General features: G+C 39.6%; 1 protein-coding gene across 1 annotated transcript in view; it reads right to left on the reverse strand.

Moving 5' to 3' along the window:
* Positions 1 to 15,248: 15,248 nt before the first annotated feature.
* The window catches only part of LHX4 (LIM homeobox 4), a 347,516-nt gene continuing 341,813 nt past the window's right edge, over positions 15,249 to 20,951 (reverse strand). The window contains exon 6 of the mRNA XM_044085744.1: positions 15,249 to 19,940. Coding sequence (XP_043941679.1) covers positions 19,546 to 19,940 — 395 coding nt within the window. The 3' untranslated portion in view covers positions 15,249 to 19,545. The remainder of the gene's footprint in view (positions 19,941 to 20,951) is intronic.

Raw genomic sequence — 20,951 nt, forward strand, 5'->3', positions numbered from 1 at the left:
TAGCAAAGTTTATACCCTTATTTACATGATCAGCACATATTGCCCCTGTCCACAAGGGACAAATGCAGAAGCCCTGTGGTGATAGTTACCCAGCCAATCATACAGATGGCATCTGATGAGGACCACTGAGGTGCTCTGTTTGCTATAGGCAGGATTCTATTTCAAAGGTGTGTTAAAGTCTGCTAGACAGATGTCTCCCATACCTCCCTACCTCTTATTGCAAGAAATCTGGACAAAGCCCTACAAAATGGGGGGACAAGGGCCCAAAAATACAGACATATTTTAAATATTGCTCTTATAGACTTAGAAAGTTGCTAGAATAACAAGATTTTTTTAACTTACATTTTTTTTCTGAAGGATTTAAAGTCTGAAACTCAAACGTATGTCATTATTTAGTGAGTTCAGTCCTTGGATCATCCCAGTGATTTGTCAGAAAACCACAAATTTTATGGGGAACAGGCCAAAAACATGAGCCAAAAATCTGGAGATTCTGCCAAAATCTGGAGAGTTGAGAGATATGATCTCTCCCACCAGCATGTATTACTAATGTCACATACTAGGTTAATGCCCTTAGAGTGAGTAATCCATGTACCATGCCACCTACAGATATGTAGCATTTCCAGTCAATCAGGATCACCCATTGCCCCATATGCAAGGCAGGGATCACATCTGAGTAGTCTATATGCCACAGGCTACAATGACACTGATTTCAGATGATCCCCATTGAAAAGATATTGAGGACGTGAAGTTCCCTTGTGAGAGACCATTGTGTTGTGTGCAGTTGCCAGTAGTGTTTGAAAAGGTACATTACCAAATGGCCATTGCAATCAAATATTGGTATGCTGAGGGAAGAGTACATGGAGTTTATAAGTATGTCAATTTTGGGAGACTGTGCCCTCAATTATGACATATGATTCATGTCTTACCATGGGGAGACATGGTGATCTCAGGTACATTAGGTGTAAACCTGTGAGGCCAGGCCTGTGTGCCCAGGGCTATCACCCCTGAGTATGTACATCACATTTTGCGACTGATGTGCTACTTACCAGGAACATAGGTGTTACTAATGGAAATGATGCTACATATATACTTGCATGGAGTTTACAGCCATCAGTATGTTATCAGGCATTTGTTCATCAATACTCTCTTGTAGGATATTGACATAACTCACAGAGTCTATGACCGCTCACAGTTTACATGCTTCTGGCAACATTGGCAGCCACAGACATTCAGTATTCTCCTGTATCATGGTTAAATGGATTCCAAGCAGTAGAGGACCAAGGCCTGAGCCCTGTTGAACACTGCTGCTTACAGATCATCTATTGGAGACAGATTTCCCTATTTTGAGTATGTGTGCCATCATTGAGACATTTAGTGACCCCTATAATAATATTACCATGGATGCATAAGTGGGTGCTTTTGTCAATTATGCCTGAGTGGGGGATAGAGTCAAATGGATTGACTACATCTGGGGGGGTTGTATGCCCTAATGTCCCCTCACCGAAGTCCTTGCTGAATGTCTTGGACATGTCCACCACGTTTAACAGCCATCATCTCCCTGACAGAAATCCAAACTGTGTACAGTAAACTGTTAGTAGATCACATATATGTTTGCTGATCAGCTCCATGATGATTTGCCCCATGGGCATACAGATATGGCTACTCAGGCAAATGGGTCTATAGTTCTGGTGGTCAGTGGATGCACCACCTCTCTGCAAGGGGATAACAGTTGTCATTGTCCAGTCAGCTGGGATGCAGCCAGTGGTTATAGTATGATTGTAAGGAGTTCCCAATGGTGTTTGTAATCCTTGTTGGATCCCATGTAGGATGCAGCCTGGGATGTTAGCATGTCCAATAGATGCTGTGTATCCCCCATAGAGAGGCCAGTTATGACCTGCTCTGCAGATATGGAAGGTATGGGACAGGTTGTAGGAATGCCATCTGGCACATGTGATGGGGACAGGGGAGCCAGGTTGATGCAGAATCTGTGGGACAACAGGTTAGCTATGAGTACAGACCCATTATATGTGGTATCATTAAGTACAAGTTCACTGACAATCTGGGCCTGTCCTCTGAGGTTACACATGTAACTACACTGTGCATTGTGGTTTTACCTTGTGTGGGAAGCTAATTTTGTCACATACTGTTTCTAACTTACCTGCTTACTTTCTATGAACACCTTAACTACCTACACTTTCATAACCCCATGAAGCAAACCTCCACACCAACACTTGTCATCCCTCATAGCCATAATCACACATCCTATCCACCAAAGTATTTATCAGCCAAATTTCATAGATTCACTCACATCACATAATACAGCTCTAGAGCTAGAAAACCCCAGAACCTAATACGTAATGGTTTAATTCTCACTCTGGCAATACAAGTCCACTTCCTAATTGATGGTGACATACACCCAAACCCTGGCCCAAATTCTACCACTACTGCAGAGCCTAACACCCCAACTTCTATTAATACACACCTGCTTAACAGACCCCCTAACTCTCTCCTGATAACCCATCTCAATATTCAAAGTATAAATAATAAAGTTGCCCACCAACACGCCCTCATGATTGTACATTCATTTGACATCCTCTGTCTCACTGAAACATGGCTCAAGCCAACAATACAAGATACTGCTGTTATTCCCCCAGGTTACAGTATCCTGAGACTTGGCCGTAATGCTAAGAAAGGTGGAGGAGTAACTATTTTATATAAGTCTGAATTACAAGTTACCTCCATAGACTCTAAACCTCCTCTAACTAGCAATGCAGAAATTCTTATCTCCAAAATTCAACTCAACAAATGTAAATCTATTTATATAATCTGTATCTACCTTCCCCCAGGCAATAATATCAACACCAAGGCTATCCTAAGTTGGCTGTCCACCACCTACCCACAAAAAAACATAATTCTTGGTGACTTTAATATAAACTGGAGGTGTTGTACATCTGAACAGCCTTCTACCCATATCAACCTACATGGTTTTACGCAAACCATTACATCCCCCACTAGAACCAATAAGCATAATAACAATGACAGCACCCTAGATTGGATTCTCATAAATAGTCATCACCAGTCTTACAAAGTAGGTACCCTCCCTAAAGATATAAGCGATCACTCACTTACCTTCTTAATCAGGTATAAGACTGACATCCCAAACCCAACCATTTATAAGAAAATAAGATCTGACAAAAACTTTAACCCCGACAGCTTCCAAAAATAAGTCAGAGCTTGCGACTGGTCACCCCTGAAACACCTACCATTAGAAGATGCCGTTAAATATTTTAATTCTAAATTTTTAACCATTCTAGACTACCATGCCCCAACACGGATAATTAGAAGTAGGTCTAAACCAGCCCCATGGCTCTCCAAAACTACCAAACAAAAAATCCTCCATAGAAACAAACTCTGGGCTAGCTGGTGCACAACCAAATGCCCAATAGATCAACTACAGTTTAGACAATTAAGAAATGAAACAAAAAAAGCCATATTGTCAGATAAAAGAAACTTTTACTGTCACCTCCAACAAACCCGCCAATATAAACCTCAAAAAGTCTGGTCTGGTATCAATAAACTTTTACATCCAGGTTGCTCAATTACACCCACCCCCTCAGGCTCTAATCTCAACAGCCCTAACCAAATTGCCAATTTATTTAACACTTTCTTCACAGACACCATTCAATCTCTGGCCAATCAGCTATCCCCTAACACTATATCTTCTTCCACTGATTCCCCTAACAGCCCCTCACTATTTCAATTCCACCTTGTTCTGACATCCTTTGTCTGCACCCTTATTCAGAAACTTAAACCCACCACCCTCTCTGCAGATCTACTACCTGCAGAATACGTGCAAAAAGCTGCTAAAGCTATAGCCTACCCATATCCGTTCTCATTAACAGAACTATTTCTGAAAGAACTATTCCATCAATCTGGAAAATCTCACATATCATCCCCCTACATAAAGGTGGTAAATCCAAAGATTTTTCAAACTATAGGCCTATAGCCATATTATCCCCATTGGCACAAATCATGGAAGTGCATTCATAAGCAACTATTAAACCACCTACTAGAAAACACCCTACTAGCTACCTGCCAACATGGCTTCAGACCATTTCATAGCACCACCTCTGCTCTCATTCTTCACTGACTGCATTAATAAAAATCGTAATACTAACACTCTATCCTCAGCCCTCTTCATTGATCTGTCAAAAGCTTTTGACATGGTCAATCACCAGCTACTCATAAACATACTCAGAAACTTCTCACTGGATCCACTTGCTATACAGTGGTTCCAATCCTATTTAAATAACAGGCAACAGGCTGTATTATGGGAGAATAACTTAACTTGTCTTCCCACCTCCCAATTGCCCTTGGTGTCCCTCCTCAAGGCTCCATATTGGGTCCTCTCCTCTTTTCTATTTTTACTCATGACCTGCACTATGTATTACCTCAAGCTACCTGTATCCAATATGTGGATGATTCCACATTAATATGCTCAGCCTCCTCACCATCACAACTTCAGTCCCTAACCCAAGACACGTTCAGCACAGTAGAGAATTGTCACCTTCACCGATGTCTCACCCTGAATCCAATCAAAATAAGAATGCTACTATTCACTCCCACCTGCAGAGCCTCCCCACTGAACTTCACTGTTACATCTAGCAATGGTACTATCATATCTCCCAATTCCACCACAAAACTACTTGGAGTACTAATCGATAACAACCTTACCTTTGAGCCCCATATTAACAACACTATAAAAACAGTAAATAAGAAACTAGGCTCCCTCTATAAGATCAAACCCTTTCTGACTCCACTAGCCAGGACCACCATTGCCCATAACCACTTAATCTCAACCCTACTATATGCATCCCCTATCTATACTAAACTATGTAAAAGCAATCTGAACAAGCTGGCTATCTCCTACAATAATATTCCCAGATTTGCAACTGGCTCTACCTATAGAACCCATCATTGCAACAGTCTTAATCAACTAGGATGGATAGAGTTGTCAAATCTTATTCTATTGAACCAACTAACTATTGCCCATAAGATCCTGTATCAACCTGCAAATACTCCAATACTCACTAACCTAATCACCCCCTACAATAACCTGAAGACCCTGCACTCATCAAATAAATTACTGGTAAAAATAGGTAAAACCAACAATCTGGCAGGTGACTCTCTATTCTCTAACACAGTGGGTAAAACGTGGAACACCCTCCCTAATGACCTAACCTCCTTACCCTCAATTATCCTATTTAAAACCAAACTCAAACCATACCTTAAATCACACTGGCTATGCCCCTGTGCAAACCCAGACTACCTACCTCCCTTGTCTCCAGACACTCATCTTCTCACTTACACAAACTCATTAATATTTTACTAACAATAATGTGTGTGTAACTTTTTAGTTTAACAGTGCTCTATTTTACTTACCTTTATATATGTTTGTATGTATATCCATACTTGTTACGTAACGAGGAATGTTTTTTCTTATTCATAAGCTAAAATGTAATCTGCTGTTATAATTTGCCAAAACTTGGTAATGTACCTGTGTTTTGTAAATACTGTTCTGATGTGTGGAGCTTTTCTCCCCGGGCCTCCACTCAAAATGGACATATATCCAGTTGGACCAGCCCGGTCAACAAATGTAAAATAAAATAAAAATAAAATAAATAAATTCTGCATGATGTCACAACAGCACTATGTGCTTGTCTTATCTGAGGAGGTTGTGCCTCCATTTTAGGGGGCACCCTCACCCCAACTGTCACACAGCAATGTCCACCTCTTATTGTACAGCCTGCTAACAGCAGTTGTCCATGACGCAGGTTTGCTGTTCCATGGGGAGCTCGTGTTCCTCCTGTCAGGTACAGCCAAGTCTATGCAGTTGTATTGCTGCTTATGTAATGTATGGGTGTAGAGCTCTTCATATTTGCCTGTCCCATCTGAGGGGGAAGGTGCAGTCAAGCTATGTAAACCATCCCGTAGGAGGTAATACCTTGCTTTGTTGAAGTATATTTCTGTATTTTCTGCAAAAGGGAGTTAGATCTGATAATTTTAATGAAACTGATCTGTGGTCAGATCTCACCAGGGAGAACTTCATAGTGAGGGGCTGCAATGGTCACCCATATTGGTAAACACATGATGCACTACATTGGCTCCCCTTGTGAGGATGCCATGCCATTGGTCCAGGACACTGTAGTTAAGGATGTGGACTAACCTTTGGGCAAGTGAGTTTCAGCATGACTAAGCAACATAGTTTGTGGTTACTTAATGTCACCTCAAACCATGGTGTACTGATATATCTTGATAGACACAAATACATTCAAATAAGAACAACAGGTGTCTGGATTCATGGAACTGCTCATGTAGCTGGCAATGGCTTGATTAGGTGCCCTTCCAGCAGTGAATACCACCTGCAGTGTCTCCAGGAAATCACAGTGTTTCACCAAATCTGGATGTGTATCTGTCCTTAATGAATATGTATACACCACCTGCATTACCTTGCACACTGTCAGTTTGAGGTCTGAACATGTGGAAGGAAGTTTAGTCTGGTACAGCTGTGGTGCTATCCACAGCCTTGAACCAGGTGTCTTTGACTGCACAAAAATGTGTGCATATTCCAAGGTGGGGACACCTTCCACAGAGTAGGGGTTAGTGTTGCCATTCCTAGTATGTAGCAGCATAACTGTGATGTTGTATGAAGATGGTGTATTCCTTCCAGAAAGTGCCTATAAGATGCACTGTGGGGATGTCAGCAGCCTTGCCCAGTACTAAAAACCCCAGGGGTGAGAGATGAAGACCATCTCTGGCAAAACATTGATGCTTGTTGAGCAAGTCATCCCAGGCAGACACATAGTGGATTCCCTTACAATGACACCACACACTAAGGCAATTATTGATGTCCATAATTTTCTGTGTGTATTGAGCCTTCATCCTAGATGAGGGTCAAGTGCAGCTGAAAGCTATGGGCAAACCCGTGAGAGACACAGAGTGTCTAAGCTCAGACATGTGTCTGCATACAGTCCAGTGGCATATGTCCCCAGTCATACACACCTGCAGGAACTATGATGTCATCATCATGTTACCTGATATTCCTTGTGTTGCAGCAATGTGTGGTATGGTGTATTGCGTCAACCCACAGACAGCTTGCTGTGACCTTTCCCATATGTAGCCTGGTAACACAGATATCAATGTGTCTCACGATGTAGTCACCTATGAATAATAGATTTGATTTTGTGTTTTACCTCAGGTGTTTGACTGGTGAGACAGTTGTACATGCATTATTATGTGTACTATGCTCTCCAGAGATAGGATTTTCTGAGGTGTCTGTTGTTTGGGAATGTCTTTGGTAAGCAGCTGCACACATGCAGGTGTGTGTGATGTGGGTGTGGGTGGTGCAGGAGGTCAGCTGTGCATGTTGGCAAAATACTCATTGTCATATGTACTGACTGTTGTTTGAGACCCCATGGAATCAAGTTTTGAAATACAGTCACATCTGTCACATGTTGTGTTTGTGTGGCATAGGAGTAGAGGGGTGGGATCACTTTCCACATCTCATCATCAGTCATTGATAATGTCATTAGCAATACAGTCATGCTTGTGTGTACATCACAGCATGCCATCATTAGGTAGTGTCATGAGAGATGGTGAAATGTAACATGTCACCTTTATGTAGGTCCCCTAAGGTAACACAGCACATGACAATGTACCATGCAATGCTTTGCCAAACATGAGGACCTTAGACTGACCATAATCCTGTCATTAGGCTTGGTCTCAATACCATACCTACAAATGTGACACTGTGCAAGTCCTGCAAAGTTAAGGTCATGCTGCCACACCCTTGGGGTTGACAGCCTGAAACACAATGTGTGTAGGCACTCCTTGCAGTGAAGATGTAGATGCCTGTGCATGCACAGAGGACTTGTTCAACTTTGCTGACATTACTTTGGCTTTGTAAGCATACAATGATTGTCAAGCAACCAGACAACAAACTAGTTGTTGTCTGACATGATGTAGGAACACAGACATGTGGTCCAGCTATGTAACTGTACAATATGACATACCTAGGACATGTAGCAGGTGGACACACTTTTACCAAAGGTGGCCAGTGCCCTGAAGTAGGTCTCACAGCCATGTAATGCGGATATCCACCATTAATCAGCTGAAGGGCAGGATGCATGAATTGCTGTGAAATTTTTACCTAAGATGGATCATCACCACTGTGCTTCTTGTTTCAGCAAGCTTGGACATCTATGTCACTGGACATTGCACATTATATTGTTACACTGCTGCAGTGCTCCTAATCGCCATCTGGTCAGTTCCCTAGTGACATACCATCAACCCTCATACAGAAGGCATAATACATGTAAAAGTTAACTGGTTGCTCAGGCTGCTAATCAAGACATATACCTGGAGAGGGGTATGTGAAGCCTACAAAGCCTTTCATGATGTGGGACAACTATGTGGATGAAGAAACAGGCTGTGTCCTGCTTCTCATCGTGAGCTTCATAGTAACATATTGCTTGTGATGACAGAAAAAGTATCGGAGCATGGTATTCCATGAGGGAGTGGTTGTGGTGAGACCTGCATTAGTAGTGTCCAACTGCAGAATACCTGTGTAAAACCTCCCACCTTACCTTCATAAGGTATACATATTACGCTTCCCTCCATTGTTTGTCTGTGCTCTGTACAGACACCTTGGATGACTCTTTTCTTGGAACATGATGGAAGTAACTGCAATACTTTGTTGCACAGAGGACAACTAGCATGCAGTGCCAAGCAGTGTCTCCAGATCTCTCAGTCATCCGATATGTAAAGCCATGAAAAGAGTTAGCATGGATACAATCGGTAACAGTGGCGTACACCTAATGACACTGGACCAAACACAGTTTGTTTTGCTCAAGGGGAGATTATGCATATCTACCCTAATCGGTGGACCTCACTGAGTGTTACAGTGGATGATGGGAATATGACTCACTCAACCTACCATAGCTTGACAAGGTGTTTGACAATATTAGGCCAGCAGGCCTTGCTGAAAACTGTGTAGTTTATTTACAGAGTGGTATGTCAGCTGCTGGATAGCCAAGTGTCTGATAGTCATAATCTGGGAAGATAGCATTAGATAGACCTATGCTACAATGATGCCAGTCACCAGTGGACTTCCCTCAGATATCATTAATGGAGTACCCCTTCTAGCCATTCCCTTCTCTGCAGTTACGGACAGTCAGCGACCTGTGACTGACTACATTAGCATGTGATTGCAAATGAGCTGTCACTGAATCCCACACAGAAACAACAGTTATCCAGGATGGCGAGAGACACACATTCAGCTGTTGTCAGAGCCACTAACAAATAGTAAATGCCAAGGACTGCACAATACTATCCTTTTGGAAGTCATCCACAACTGGAAAATCTAGTAGTGTCTGCACAGCGCACACAGTTGAGACATTACTATGGACTTATGGATACAGAGAGTAATGTAGCCTTTGACTTTCACTGGTCGGTAAGATGTGGGGATCCATTCAATTTTGTACAACCTATACAGAAAGGTGTGGCATGTAAATCCCTGAATGTCATTGTTAAACTGTATTTGGCACTCATCACACCTGTAGATGGGTTATCTCCATCACCACAGCTTGTAGATGTGGAAGCTCCACAAAACTTTGGTAACACTTATCAAGGGTATCAGACCTTTTCATTGATTAGAGATGCATGAGTAAACTGAATAATGCCATTGTCCTTGTTAGCCTGTTATACACATATGAACCTATGGAGCCATGCACCTACAGTGCTGTACCTTGCAGAAGACATATTTCTTCAGTGCTGACATTCCATCCTGTGCTGTGATGTCTATGGGTTTATTGCCGCTGTGTATCCATAGGTGCCCCCTACAGACTCCTGAAACTGAACCATAAACAGATACATGACACACCTTTCATTTTGTAAGCGTACAGTCATTACAACATCATACAGCATAAGGTAAAAAAAATTATGTAGTTTACTCATTACAGATGTCAGCATACAGTATCTCTCAGTGACCAGTACAAGTGGCATGGCAAAGCAACACTGCATTACACAATTACCTATTAATTTATATAGTCACCTTGTGCATCAGACACATAGCTTCATTTCCCTGCATCGATGACGAGGATGACAGGGATGTGGCACAGGTATCATCACTTGCATAGGGTGTTGTGTGGGAGTGCAGGAGGCCTAGGCTGACCCAATAGGTTAAAAGCATGTGTGTGCGTCAGGAAGGGAAGCAGGCAAGATGGACCATGGAAATGTGACGTGTCTGTAGTTGACCTGAATTTGACAGTGGTGTGTGAGTGTGTGCATGAACACAGTCAAGCTCAGTGCTAGCCTTACATGTGTGTATGTTAAACAGCTTTGAACAATGCATGATAGAGCTGACAGTTCACTGTTTCCACCCCTGAACACAGGAACTGGCACCTCCATGCCCAAGGTCAGAAGTGGTGCTAGTACCTGATGGTGACTGCTGTCTGCTGGGACTGTGTCTTCCACGGGAACACTCAGGACCATGAGCCCATGGCCTACCACATCTCATTGCAGACAGCACACTTCCCTCTGGAGCACTGGATTTACTGCCACTCCTGGAGCGTGATTGTGCAGACCTGCTTAATTCCCCAGTCTCGTATAGTAGGACATGAGGATATTACTTTTCCCACAAACATCTGTAGTTACTTGTCAATAAAAGCTCTTTACACAGCAATCTCATCAGCAACAATGAGGGACACTGTTGACATTTGTGAAGACTCTACACAGTTGACACATATGACAATCTGTAATGTCCTGACAATATTGTCACTTCTATCAGTGTGGTCACACTTACAAGGATATCTCACATTTACAGTAGCTAATTTGTTAATTGTTATGTTGGTCAGAATCTGAGCATGAGATTCAAACTGCAGTTAACCCCCCCAAAGAACAAACACCTGACACCCACATAAAAGTATGTACAGCCTGACACACTGAATGCTACAGTATTCCAGTGCTGATCAAACTAAGCCTACCTGGATGCTCTTCTGGCATGGAAACTGTGGCACTCACATCCACAATATATGGTGTGATGGCTGCATGGGAGCTGTTGTATGTTCCTAGGTTCACCAGGAATTCCTCAGTGGCTGAGAGTGGTTGTTCTGCTGCAAGCCCTCCACCAGTGATACCACGATCCCTGGACACATCTGCTGCTCTTCTGTGTGCAGCATTAATCATATCTGTCACATGGTGTTGAACCTCCTCATATGTCCTGCTATGGTGACCTATGTCATTAACATCACAGAAAAAGTCAGAAGACAATGCTGCCCACTGTTCCCTGTTTTGCCTCTCCCTGGAGAGTAGGAGTTCATGGTGTTGATGGAGGACTTCTAGGATTATATCATTCTCAGCATCTGTAAAAGGGGCATAGCATCTGGCATATATGTTTCCTGAAAGACTACAAAATGGGAACATATGTCAGGATCACATAAGTGGAAGTACTCTATGTACAGATACAGCAAGAACAGAATGGCTGGCAGTATCCACTGTTTGATCACACATGTTATATTCCACAGTGTGCAAACATACTAAGCATGTGGATACAACTAAGATACTAGCAATAGTCAGCTATTCCTGTTTGTGCCATGACAGATACTGCTGTATGATCACACACCCAACACAGGAGTCCATTGTAGTATGTCTCCTAGGGGCAACCCCCCATAATAATATGTCAAAACAACAGTGCCAAACAAATAACAGTGTGCTATTGCAACCACTATAAAGGGACATTTCCATAAGCCCAGTGTGCCACAATAGCAAAAAAATTCCACCCTTGATGTACTGCACTTCATCTGTAGGTATAACAAATCTGGAGATCAATGGCCTGCCAACATCACAGTTCTAAGAAAGGCTTAATGCTGTAATCCCCATTCCCCCTAAGTATATTCACACATATGCATCATGTTGTAAACAAAAAGGTTAAATACCTGATGGAGTACAATACTTCTCTGCTGATATGTGCAGATATATAAAGTATTTGGCAACATGTTTACTGTGTGAAGAAAATCTCATATAGACTGGATAGCTGCTTGCCTTTTTAACATGGTTTTCATTACCAGGTGATTTGCTCTTAACCAATCTGTGGTTCCAAAATGCTAATTGTAGCCAACACGGCTGATTTTCAGTATAATTAGCCAATGACATGAAAACACTGAACAAGATATAAGACCTTCATGAAGACTAAAATCCCTTTATTATATGTTGTGCTGGGCATTACTGGGGTCAAGATACTATGTCATCTCAGAGTGTACATCTGTAGCAGCTACTTTTACATACAGATGTGTGTGCTACAGGCTGCAGCTGATGCTGGAGGCAATAGGCATAGGCAGAGATTGTGAACACTTTGGAGGACAACAAGCTGTAAGAGTAACTGTGGGAGCTGTGGCAGCCTTGTTGTAGAGGCAGGGCCAGAGTGAGTGTACCCATTCCACTACAAATTAAGGCATGTGTTTAAGGTAAGTATGTTAGTCAACAGTATCACTAATAGAGTACTAGGCAACATGTTTGTTGTGTCCTTGAACAACATAGGTGGTAAATATACCATTATGACAACCATTTGGTCAACTGTTAGGCCATATGTTACATTATGGCAGTCATTTGAAACGTGTGTGCTGGCAATCCTTGTTACTGGCAGGACCTCCATATGTGTATGTTAGGTGTGCAGTTGTGCTAATCTGTAATATCATTATGAAATGATTGTGTGCTGCACTTTGATATTAGTGGGCCTCATTTGCATTACTTAAGTTAAAATCCTATGTGAATGCATATTAATGCATGACCTGACACTTAATGCACTTATAGTGTTGCTATAGGGATATGTCAAGTGTGTTCCTATCTGCAGGCCTGTGACTTCCATCACTGAAAAGCAGACATTTCATTTGAAATGCATTGTGCGGATAAAGAGTACATGACTCAGTCATTCATTGATGGCTTCACAATAATGTAATTTAAATGCTACACACCACTACATTTGAACCCAGGACCATGTGTGGCAAAACGTACTGTTTGCAAAGCATTTAACAGGCTCGGCTACTGAGTCACTGTTACAGCATGTGTATTTGTGAAGGTATAAGTGCACACATACAGGCTTTGACAAACCTTCATTACATCCATTATTATGTGCCTGGCTTTATGGGGATATATTTCTCCATAATCGTCCCAGCTGGACATGTATTTTGCCACTAATGTTTTAGCAGGTGTACTTCTACATGTTGCTGATAAAAGTGCCCAGTTACCTGCTATTGGAGACCTCACTTACATCCATTATTCTGTGTCGGTCTTTCTAGTGGTGTAGTCCTGTACCAAACTCCAAGTTATACTCCCAGCTTTTCTATTACTCTTTCAGCAAGTTTGCGTGATGTGGTACAATGCGCAGCTCTGCTTCAACATGCTTAATGACGATAAATTGCAATTACTATGTTTTGCTTAAACCATCTGTTTTAACTAACAGCTGTGTGGCATGGCAGGATAATGCAGTGTTACGCAAGTGTGATGGTCTTGGGTTCGAAATAGAGGACAGGTGTTTATTTTGTACATGTTTTTCATTTAAAACACATATATCAATATAGCTCCATTTAGCTGAGCTTATTGATGCTGTGTGACGTGCTGTCTCATGCAGCATCTCGCAAAAAAATCTTTAAAGAAAGAAAAATGGGGAGATAGGACAGTGGTAAAATGGGGTGCAAGCAGGGGAAAAACATAGTAAAAAGTTTGTAGGTATGTGCAGGAAAGGTGTGAAAAGAACCATAGCTATGCATTTCTTGTACAGCAACAACTGTGTACTTTGACAGAATTTGTAGATGAATTTGGACTTTCACCCACCAGAGTGGGGTGAGGACAACATAACTGTGTTGTAAAGCCAATTGGACCAAATTAGGTGTGTCTGGTGGACATGTATGCAAAATGGAGAGCTATGTATGGGACGATATTTTTTTTTGGGGGGGAGTGCCCACTTTTTTTTTTTAAGGTGAGAGTAGAATGTTGGAGAAGGGACATGGGTACGTATGGGGGAGTTAAGTTGGGTAGATGAGGAAGCTTTTACAGACAGACAAGACAGTAGGCAGGGGTGGTGTGTGACACAAGAGGGGGGTGAACTTTGCACAAACCAGCTTAGCAGATCTTTGCTTCATGGAGACTTGCACAAATGTGTTTTAGGGGAGTTTAGCAATGCACAAACAGAAGTAGCTGTTGATCATGTTTAAGTAGTGCTTAGCACCATGCAGCTTTTCCAAATGTAACAATTTTGTTTTTAAATTAAACCACTCTTTAGGTCACCTCATACATTTCCACAGCAATAAATGTAAAAAGGTATGACTGCTGGGGACTCAAACCCAGGACCTACAACACTTTAAACCATGCTTCTGTCTATTTAGCTATTTGGGTAGTAAGAAAACCATTATGCCTTCACATATACTACTAAGCTGCCTGTTAGCATTATTAAGCACTACCCCGCACTGCGCTGTGCAAACAACCATTCAAAAAAATAAAATAAAAACATGTAGACAAAAACACATAATTAATGTACATTCAGTTTCTATTTTTAGATATCTGGCAGATGTCATCTGTGCATGTGTAAGCACAGCTCAGCACTGCTGCCCCCCGCAAACAGGCATTAAAACAAAGCAGAATAAATAATTAATTACATCCAGTTTCTAGTTTTAGATGTCTGGCAGGTGTCAGCCGTGTATGTGTAAGTGCAGCTCGGCACTGCTGTGGTCCATGCAGTGCCAGGCAAATGGGCATTAAAAGATTAAAAGAAAAAAATATAAAAATAAAACAAAAAAATATTAAAATGTACACATTTCTACACTAGCAGGGTACATTACAGGGATTCTTATCCTGTACATAACATCTGTCCAGGAATTCCCTGGACAATCTACAAACATGGGACAGCCCGTGCACTACTGCCTACACGGATTCAATATCCCTGTTACTATGGTCTCCCTCAGCAGCACATCATGATTAATATGCATGGAGTGCTGCCGAGGGGGAATGGACGTGTACATGGGTACATTCTGTGTAGGCTCTACATGGATTTTATTGAATCCTGTGGTTACTTTCAGATTGCTCATGACCATCATCATCATAAAATTTGGTTTTGACTTGCCATACTTACTTTTGTTGACTGTATTGCATTTTGAATTTTTTAATTAATTATATTTAAAAAATCATGACACAGATGGTTTTTATGAACTTTACATATTTATTTTACATAGATTTCACATGTATACATTTCATGCCAATGCACAAAAGGCATATACAAATAAACTCACCACTTTTTTGTTTTCAGACACACAGTGTAATAAATAATCTTTTTCTTTCATGAAACACAATTTTACTTTCTTGACTTTACAAATTTACAGGGAGATGATGCTACACCACTGGCTGTGTTTAGTTGGGAGCTGTTCATAACACATGTGCTAAAACCATATCAGTCTCCAAAAATATTTACAGAATGAGAAGTATGCACAATATCAGTCAGGAGAATCCATACATCTCCACTGCCAAATAAACATTGGCTAGTGGAACAAAAAGGGAGTAGTGCATCATTTATCAGCAAGTTGTGAAGTGATTGTTGGGTGAAGTATTGCTGTAACATATAGCCATGAGCAACATCACATGCAATGACATGCATGATGGGTCCAAATAGTGACCTTTTCAAGAAGTCTCTAAAAATACTGTACTTACACTTGTGACAAAATCTCAGTATTCCTACTTAGACTGGCCAAAGTCTTACTAGAAGTAATATTAAACTAGGACTAATTCTGGAGTTCTTCAAAGTATTTCATACATAATTAGATAAAGCTTAGTAAGCAGTGTTTTAAAAGTCCTTGTGTCACCAATTGTATAAATGTGAATGATAAATGAGTCTAAACATAGCTGCAAAACTAAACATAACCATAAGTTGTTAGGTGTGGTTTGGTCAACACATAATATGGACTCTAAATCCTGTCTACTCAAGTGTTTGGGAATACGGTTTCATTTGTTGATGACTTGAGTGGTAAGACTCCAAAGCAAATTGGTCTTTTCTTTACTAAGCAGAGGTACTATAGAATTTGTTATTTATGGGCTAGTCATAGTTTCAGCTGAGAACAGTGTTATACCATCATTTACCATGTGATATATTCTGCATGGTTGAAAGAGAGAGATACAGAAAATGGCGCTAATCATGCTATCTTGAGACAATCATTTATCTTAAGAAATCAAACCAGGCAAAAAAAACATGTTTTAAAGAAATAAGTAATAACTAAACACTGCAAAATATAAATTGGAATAAATACTTTTTGCTCAATACATACGCATCTTGAAGTAGAATGTAGCAATCATCTGAAGAATATTATCACTTATATAAGGGTATTAAAAATACATTATACTATTACATTTTTATAGTCTTGTTAATTTCCAGAGAAGCAAAATGTATAATCTGAGAATATACATCTTGGGAAGAGGATAGAACAGAACTTTGCTGCAACCCACTTATTCTGGCCAGTGACTGAGTTGTCGCTAAGTGGAACAATGGATCTCTGTTACCACTTGCAGGTATGCTTCAGTGGCTGAGGATCTTACAATGCAATCTTTTCTGCAATTTTTAAAAATCTGTGTCATTCTTGAATATCTATGCATATGCCACACCTCAGGATGTTTACCAAAAGGTACACAGCTTGCATTCTTAAACTAGCAATAAACAGAGGTTCATCAACAACTCAGTTTCCAATTCATTTCCATATTCACAATGTAACCTATAGTTCTACATGTAAATGTATGCTTTACTCATCTGCCTAGTCAGTTATTATAAAGGGATACTTATCTCTATTGTGTATTCACTTTGCTGTATTTTAATATTTTGGAAACAATTGTGCTAAACGATTTCTGAAACAGTGAATGATCCTAAGAAAAAAATCATTCTGTACTTAATGCAAGTATGAAGCTAAATATTCTGCTACTTACTCTTGCATGAATTTACATTACATTAAATGCCACTGGAAACTGCAGACAGTCACTTTCTTAGATTTAGGAAGAGCAAATAAGAATTTTAAAAATGCAAATCAATGCAGTTAAAGTAATGTATTCTCTCTGCTCACTCAGTGTAATGTTTCTTTTAGGTGTAATTACAATTCAAAAGTAATTTTGTCTCTGTATGAACATTTATGTCTGAAGGGGTTAATAATACTTTTCCATTTTCATTATGAGTCAGTAATATATGCACAGCATCACTTACGTTTCCTCTCTGTCTTCTAGTCTGTACCTTATGTCACAATACTTACTCATTACAAAGTATTATTCTCATAATAATTATAATAAGTGTCAAGGATGAAGATTATAATGTGTCAAATTAGTAGGCTTATAGTTTTTGATTACAAGCACCCACCGTGTTTTCATTAACAGAGTTATATCTGCACAATAAAATGCATATAACAGAAAGTCAGCCAGAAAATATATTACATATCACCTGGCCTCTGCATCCCAGTCATGCAATTGTGTGTGATTGTTATCAGACATTTTAACAATTTACTCAAAAACTTTGAGTTAAGAGTGACAATGTGGAGATGATTTGTGACTAAAAATGTCATTTAGTGTAATCAGAAGAGACAATGCTGTTTTTACAGGATATGCCATTTCACTCAGTTCACTCTTCTCATCTGTGCGACATACCCAGTAAGATTTTGGTGTAGAACAAACATAGATCTTTATCCAACTTGAATAACGTCCTTTTTCAGACCCTCTGTGCAGGAATGATTTATTTACTTTACTTGATTGCCTTTCATTTTGATTTCTTTTCCGTAATTGACATTAAAGATATTCCTTATTTGTAAATTGCTTTATGTTCCCTATCTTTGCAGCATTATAGTTTGGAACTGTACATTGAAATAATCTGTAATGTTTTGTAGTTTAATATATAAACATTTTCAAAAACATTTTGATACACATTTAATATAGTACAAGTGCACATAGTTTAGCATGTTCGCCAGCAGCAGATCTCATTGTCATACTTCATAAATTAATACATTAATTGGGTCATTCGTTCATTATCTGATACCTGCTTTATTCTATAGAGGGTCACAGGGGAGTCTAAGCCTATTGTGGTAAGCAGTCAACATAGAGCAGAAATCCAGTGCTGGACAAGATGTCAGTCCTTTGCAGGAGACACACACACACACACACACACACACACACACACACACACACACACACACACGCACACACACACACATTTATGGACAAATTATGTTCACCGATTTACTAACTGGAATGTCTCCTGGATGTTGAAGGAAAATGCAGACTCTTTCCATTGAAAAAAAGATTTATTATTAACTTTGAGGGACACTTCTTTGTTCAGGCCACTTCAAAACTACAGTCCTGTTTGATAAACATTATCGTTGCATGGATAGTTATTATATATTGTTTGTTGATTATTGTAATTTCAGATCTTTCTATTTCCACAAAAATATATCTAATTTTCAAGACCTCAGAGGACCAAAGGATAGCAAATATTTGAACTGTAATGCCAGTTTTGCCAAGATACACTTAGCTGCATCATCTTAGTATTTTTACTGATGTTTACCAGAATCTGCTTAAACGAAGTCAGTTTTCACTTACAATAAAAGTCTTGCAATGATATAGGGAAACTGAAATTAGATTAAGAAAAAGTAAACCTCTCGGAATCTATTATTTTATCTGGAAAATATATATGTACTCATTACCAGATGTAATGCAAGTTTTTAGAAGTTGACTTTATAAATGTGGACAAAATGTAAAACTGGTCTGGAAAAATTATTATCCAATTGTACCTAGCTAGAATGCCATCATTAATAATATGATGAAATCATTTTGATTCTTAAAAGAGTAAAGGATAAAGATAGAAATTGTGCTCTCTGTGGTTCAGTATGACATTCCTTTCATGAGTCTACTGAACAAGTTCAATTTAGAACGTGTGCCACCATGTATATAACATATAAACCTGTGTGTGCCACCATGTATATAACATATAAACCTTGGAAGTTGTTTCAAATCCTTTATTCTAGCTAACTGTGGACAGCCTTTAGGCAGGGAAAAGTTAACCTACTGTGAACCTGATCACTATCCTCTTATTTTTCTGCTGCAAAATTACTTCAGGAGTGAAATATTAGAAGCATAATGTTATGCCAAAATAAACAGTACAAGCAGAAGGAGAGAAGGAATTGTCCTTTAGCAGTGTCATGGATGCCTACTGTATGCTGTGCATAGTGCCTGTACAGCGATATGCTGTAGTACGATCCCTGTCTTTCATACCCACTCCATCAAGTATGCAAATAACAAAAAACAACAGATTACTGTCTTTCATACTTCCACAAGTCACAGGAAATTTTCCATTGAAAATAATGGAACTTTCAGTCATTTTCAGATAGAAATAATGCATGTCCATTAAGAATGCAATGTCTTTTTGATGCTTCTATTTAATTTTCAAGCAAATGAAATAAATTCAGAAACAAAAGTATGCATTTAAAATTGTGAATGGTCCATTTCGTCAAGCCAAGATGCAGGGCTTGTTGGAAAGTCAGGGTAACCTACACTGCTTCCTGTTGATATATCAGAATTAGGCCCACCTCCCATGGCACGAAGAGTTTGACTTATTCCTTGTCCACCATGTGCTAGAATATTCAAACTGCCATCCAAGGAGTAATTAATGCCGTTAAGGACTGTAGTGTGGGATGGCAAGGATGAAATAGACGAGGGGGATTGTGGAATTCCATAAGGGCTGCCACCCCTTAGCTCATGGAGTGATTGTCCTGTTGTCTCCATAGAAAAGCTTCCATTCACCAAGTTTCCAGAAGAAACATCTCCCATGCTGCTGTAAATCCCATTAGCGTGGCCAAGTTCTGAAAGAATCTGGTCTTCTATGGAAAAAGAAATATAAACTGTTAAGTATTATTGACTTTGCTTAGAGATCAGCTGAAAAAAAACACACATGTTGTTTAAAGCAATGATTTATGAATATGCTTATATCCTGCAGTCCTGTAACCTCTGCTTCTGTCTTTTATGCCCCTAAGCAAGATATTTATTCAGTCAAAAATCAAAAAGGGAACAGACAGTTCTGTCTTACAAGTCTTTTTCATTTTAAATACATTTAATAAAATAAATTAAAAAAACATACAATTTCACTTTTGTATCATTAATTTATTCTCGTATTTGCCTACTTTATCGAATTTAAGTTTGCTGGGGTGGTGGAGTCTATCCCAACACTCAGTTTGTGGAAGTAAGAAACTAATCCCATATAGGATGCTAGTCTACACAGGATGCACCACCATCACAAACTTGCACTCATGGACAAACGTACACACACATACATATATATATATATATATATATATATATATATATATATATAGATATATGCGTGCATGCATACTTGGTCATACATACATTGCAAACACACCTATGAGCAATGTGGAAGACTGCCAGTTCACCCACAACATATCTTTCTGAAGAGGGGAAAACAGACCACCTGGCAAAAATCTCATTTGGACATTGGGAGGATATGCAGACTCTAAACAGGAAGCACCTAAGCTAAGTATATAAAAAGCACAATATGCTAAAATTTATATAAAAAACTGTTTTCTAATCTCTGTACTTTATTTGTACTTATATAAAGTGCTTAGGACTAAGCACTTAAATAAAAACAGAAGTTGAAATTGAAAATACACACCTTAATTAACAAGGATAGAGAAGAACAAATATAAAATATTACAAAATAATGCTTTTTCACCAAACGTATTGCATTTTTAGTATAGGAAAAGAAGAAAAACAAGATGCAATTGATACATGTTTTTATTACTCAATGCATAAAGTACTTTCAATTCTTTCTTGGGGCAGGTGTTTAGAGTATGAACAGGAAACTGTGCAGTAAC

This window comes from Protopterus annectens, chromosome 10.part0 (assembly GCF_019279795.1).
Source record: "Protopterus annectens isolate FY-2018-M chromosome 10.part0, PAN1.0, whole genome shotgun sequence".
Taxonomy (NCBI): Eukaryota; Metazoa; Chordata; order Ceratodontiformes; family Protopteridae; genus Protopterus; species Protopterus annectens.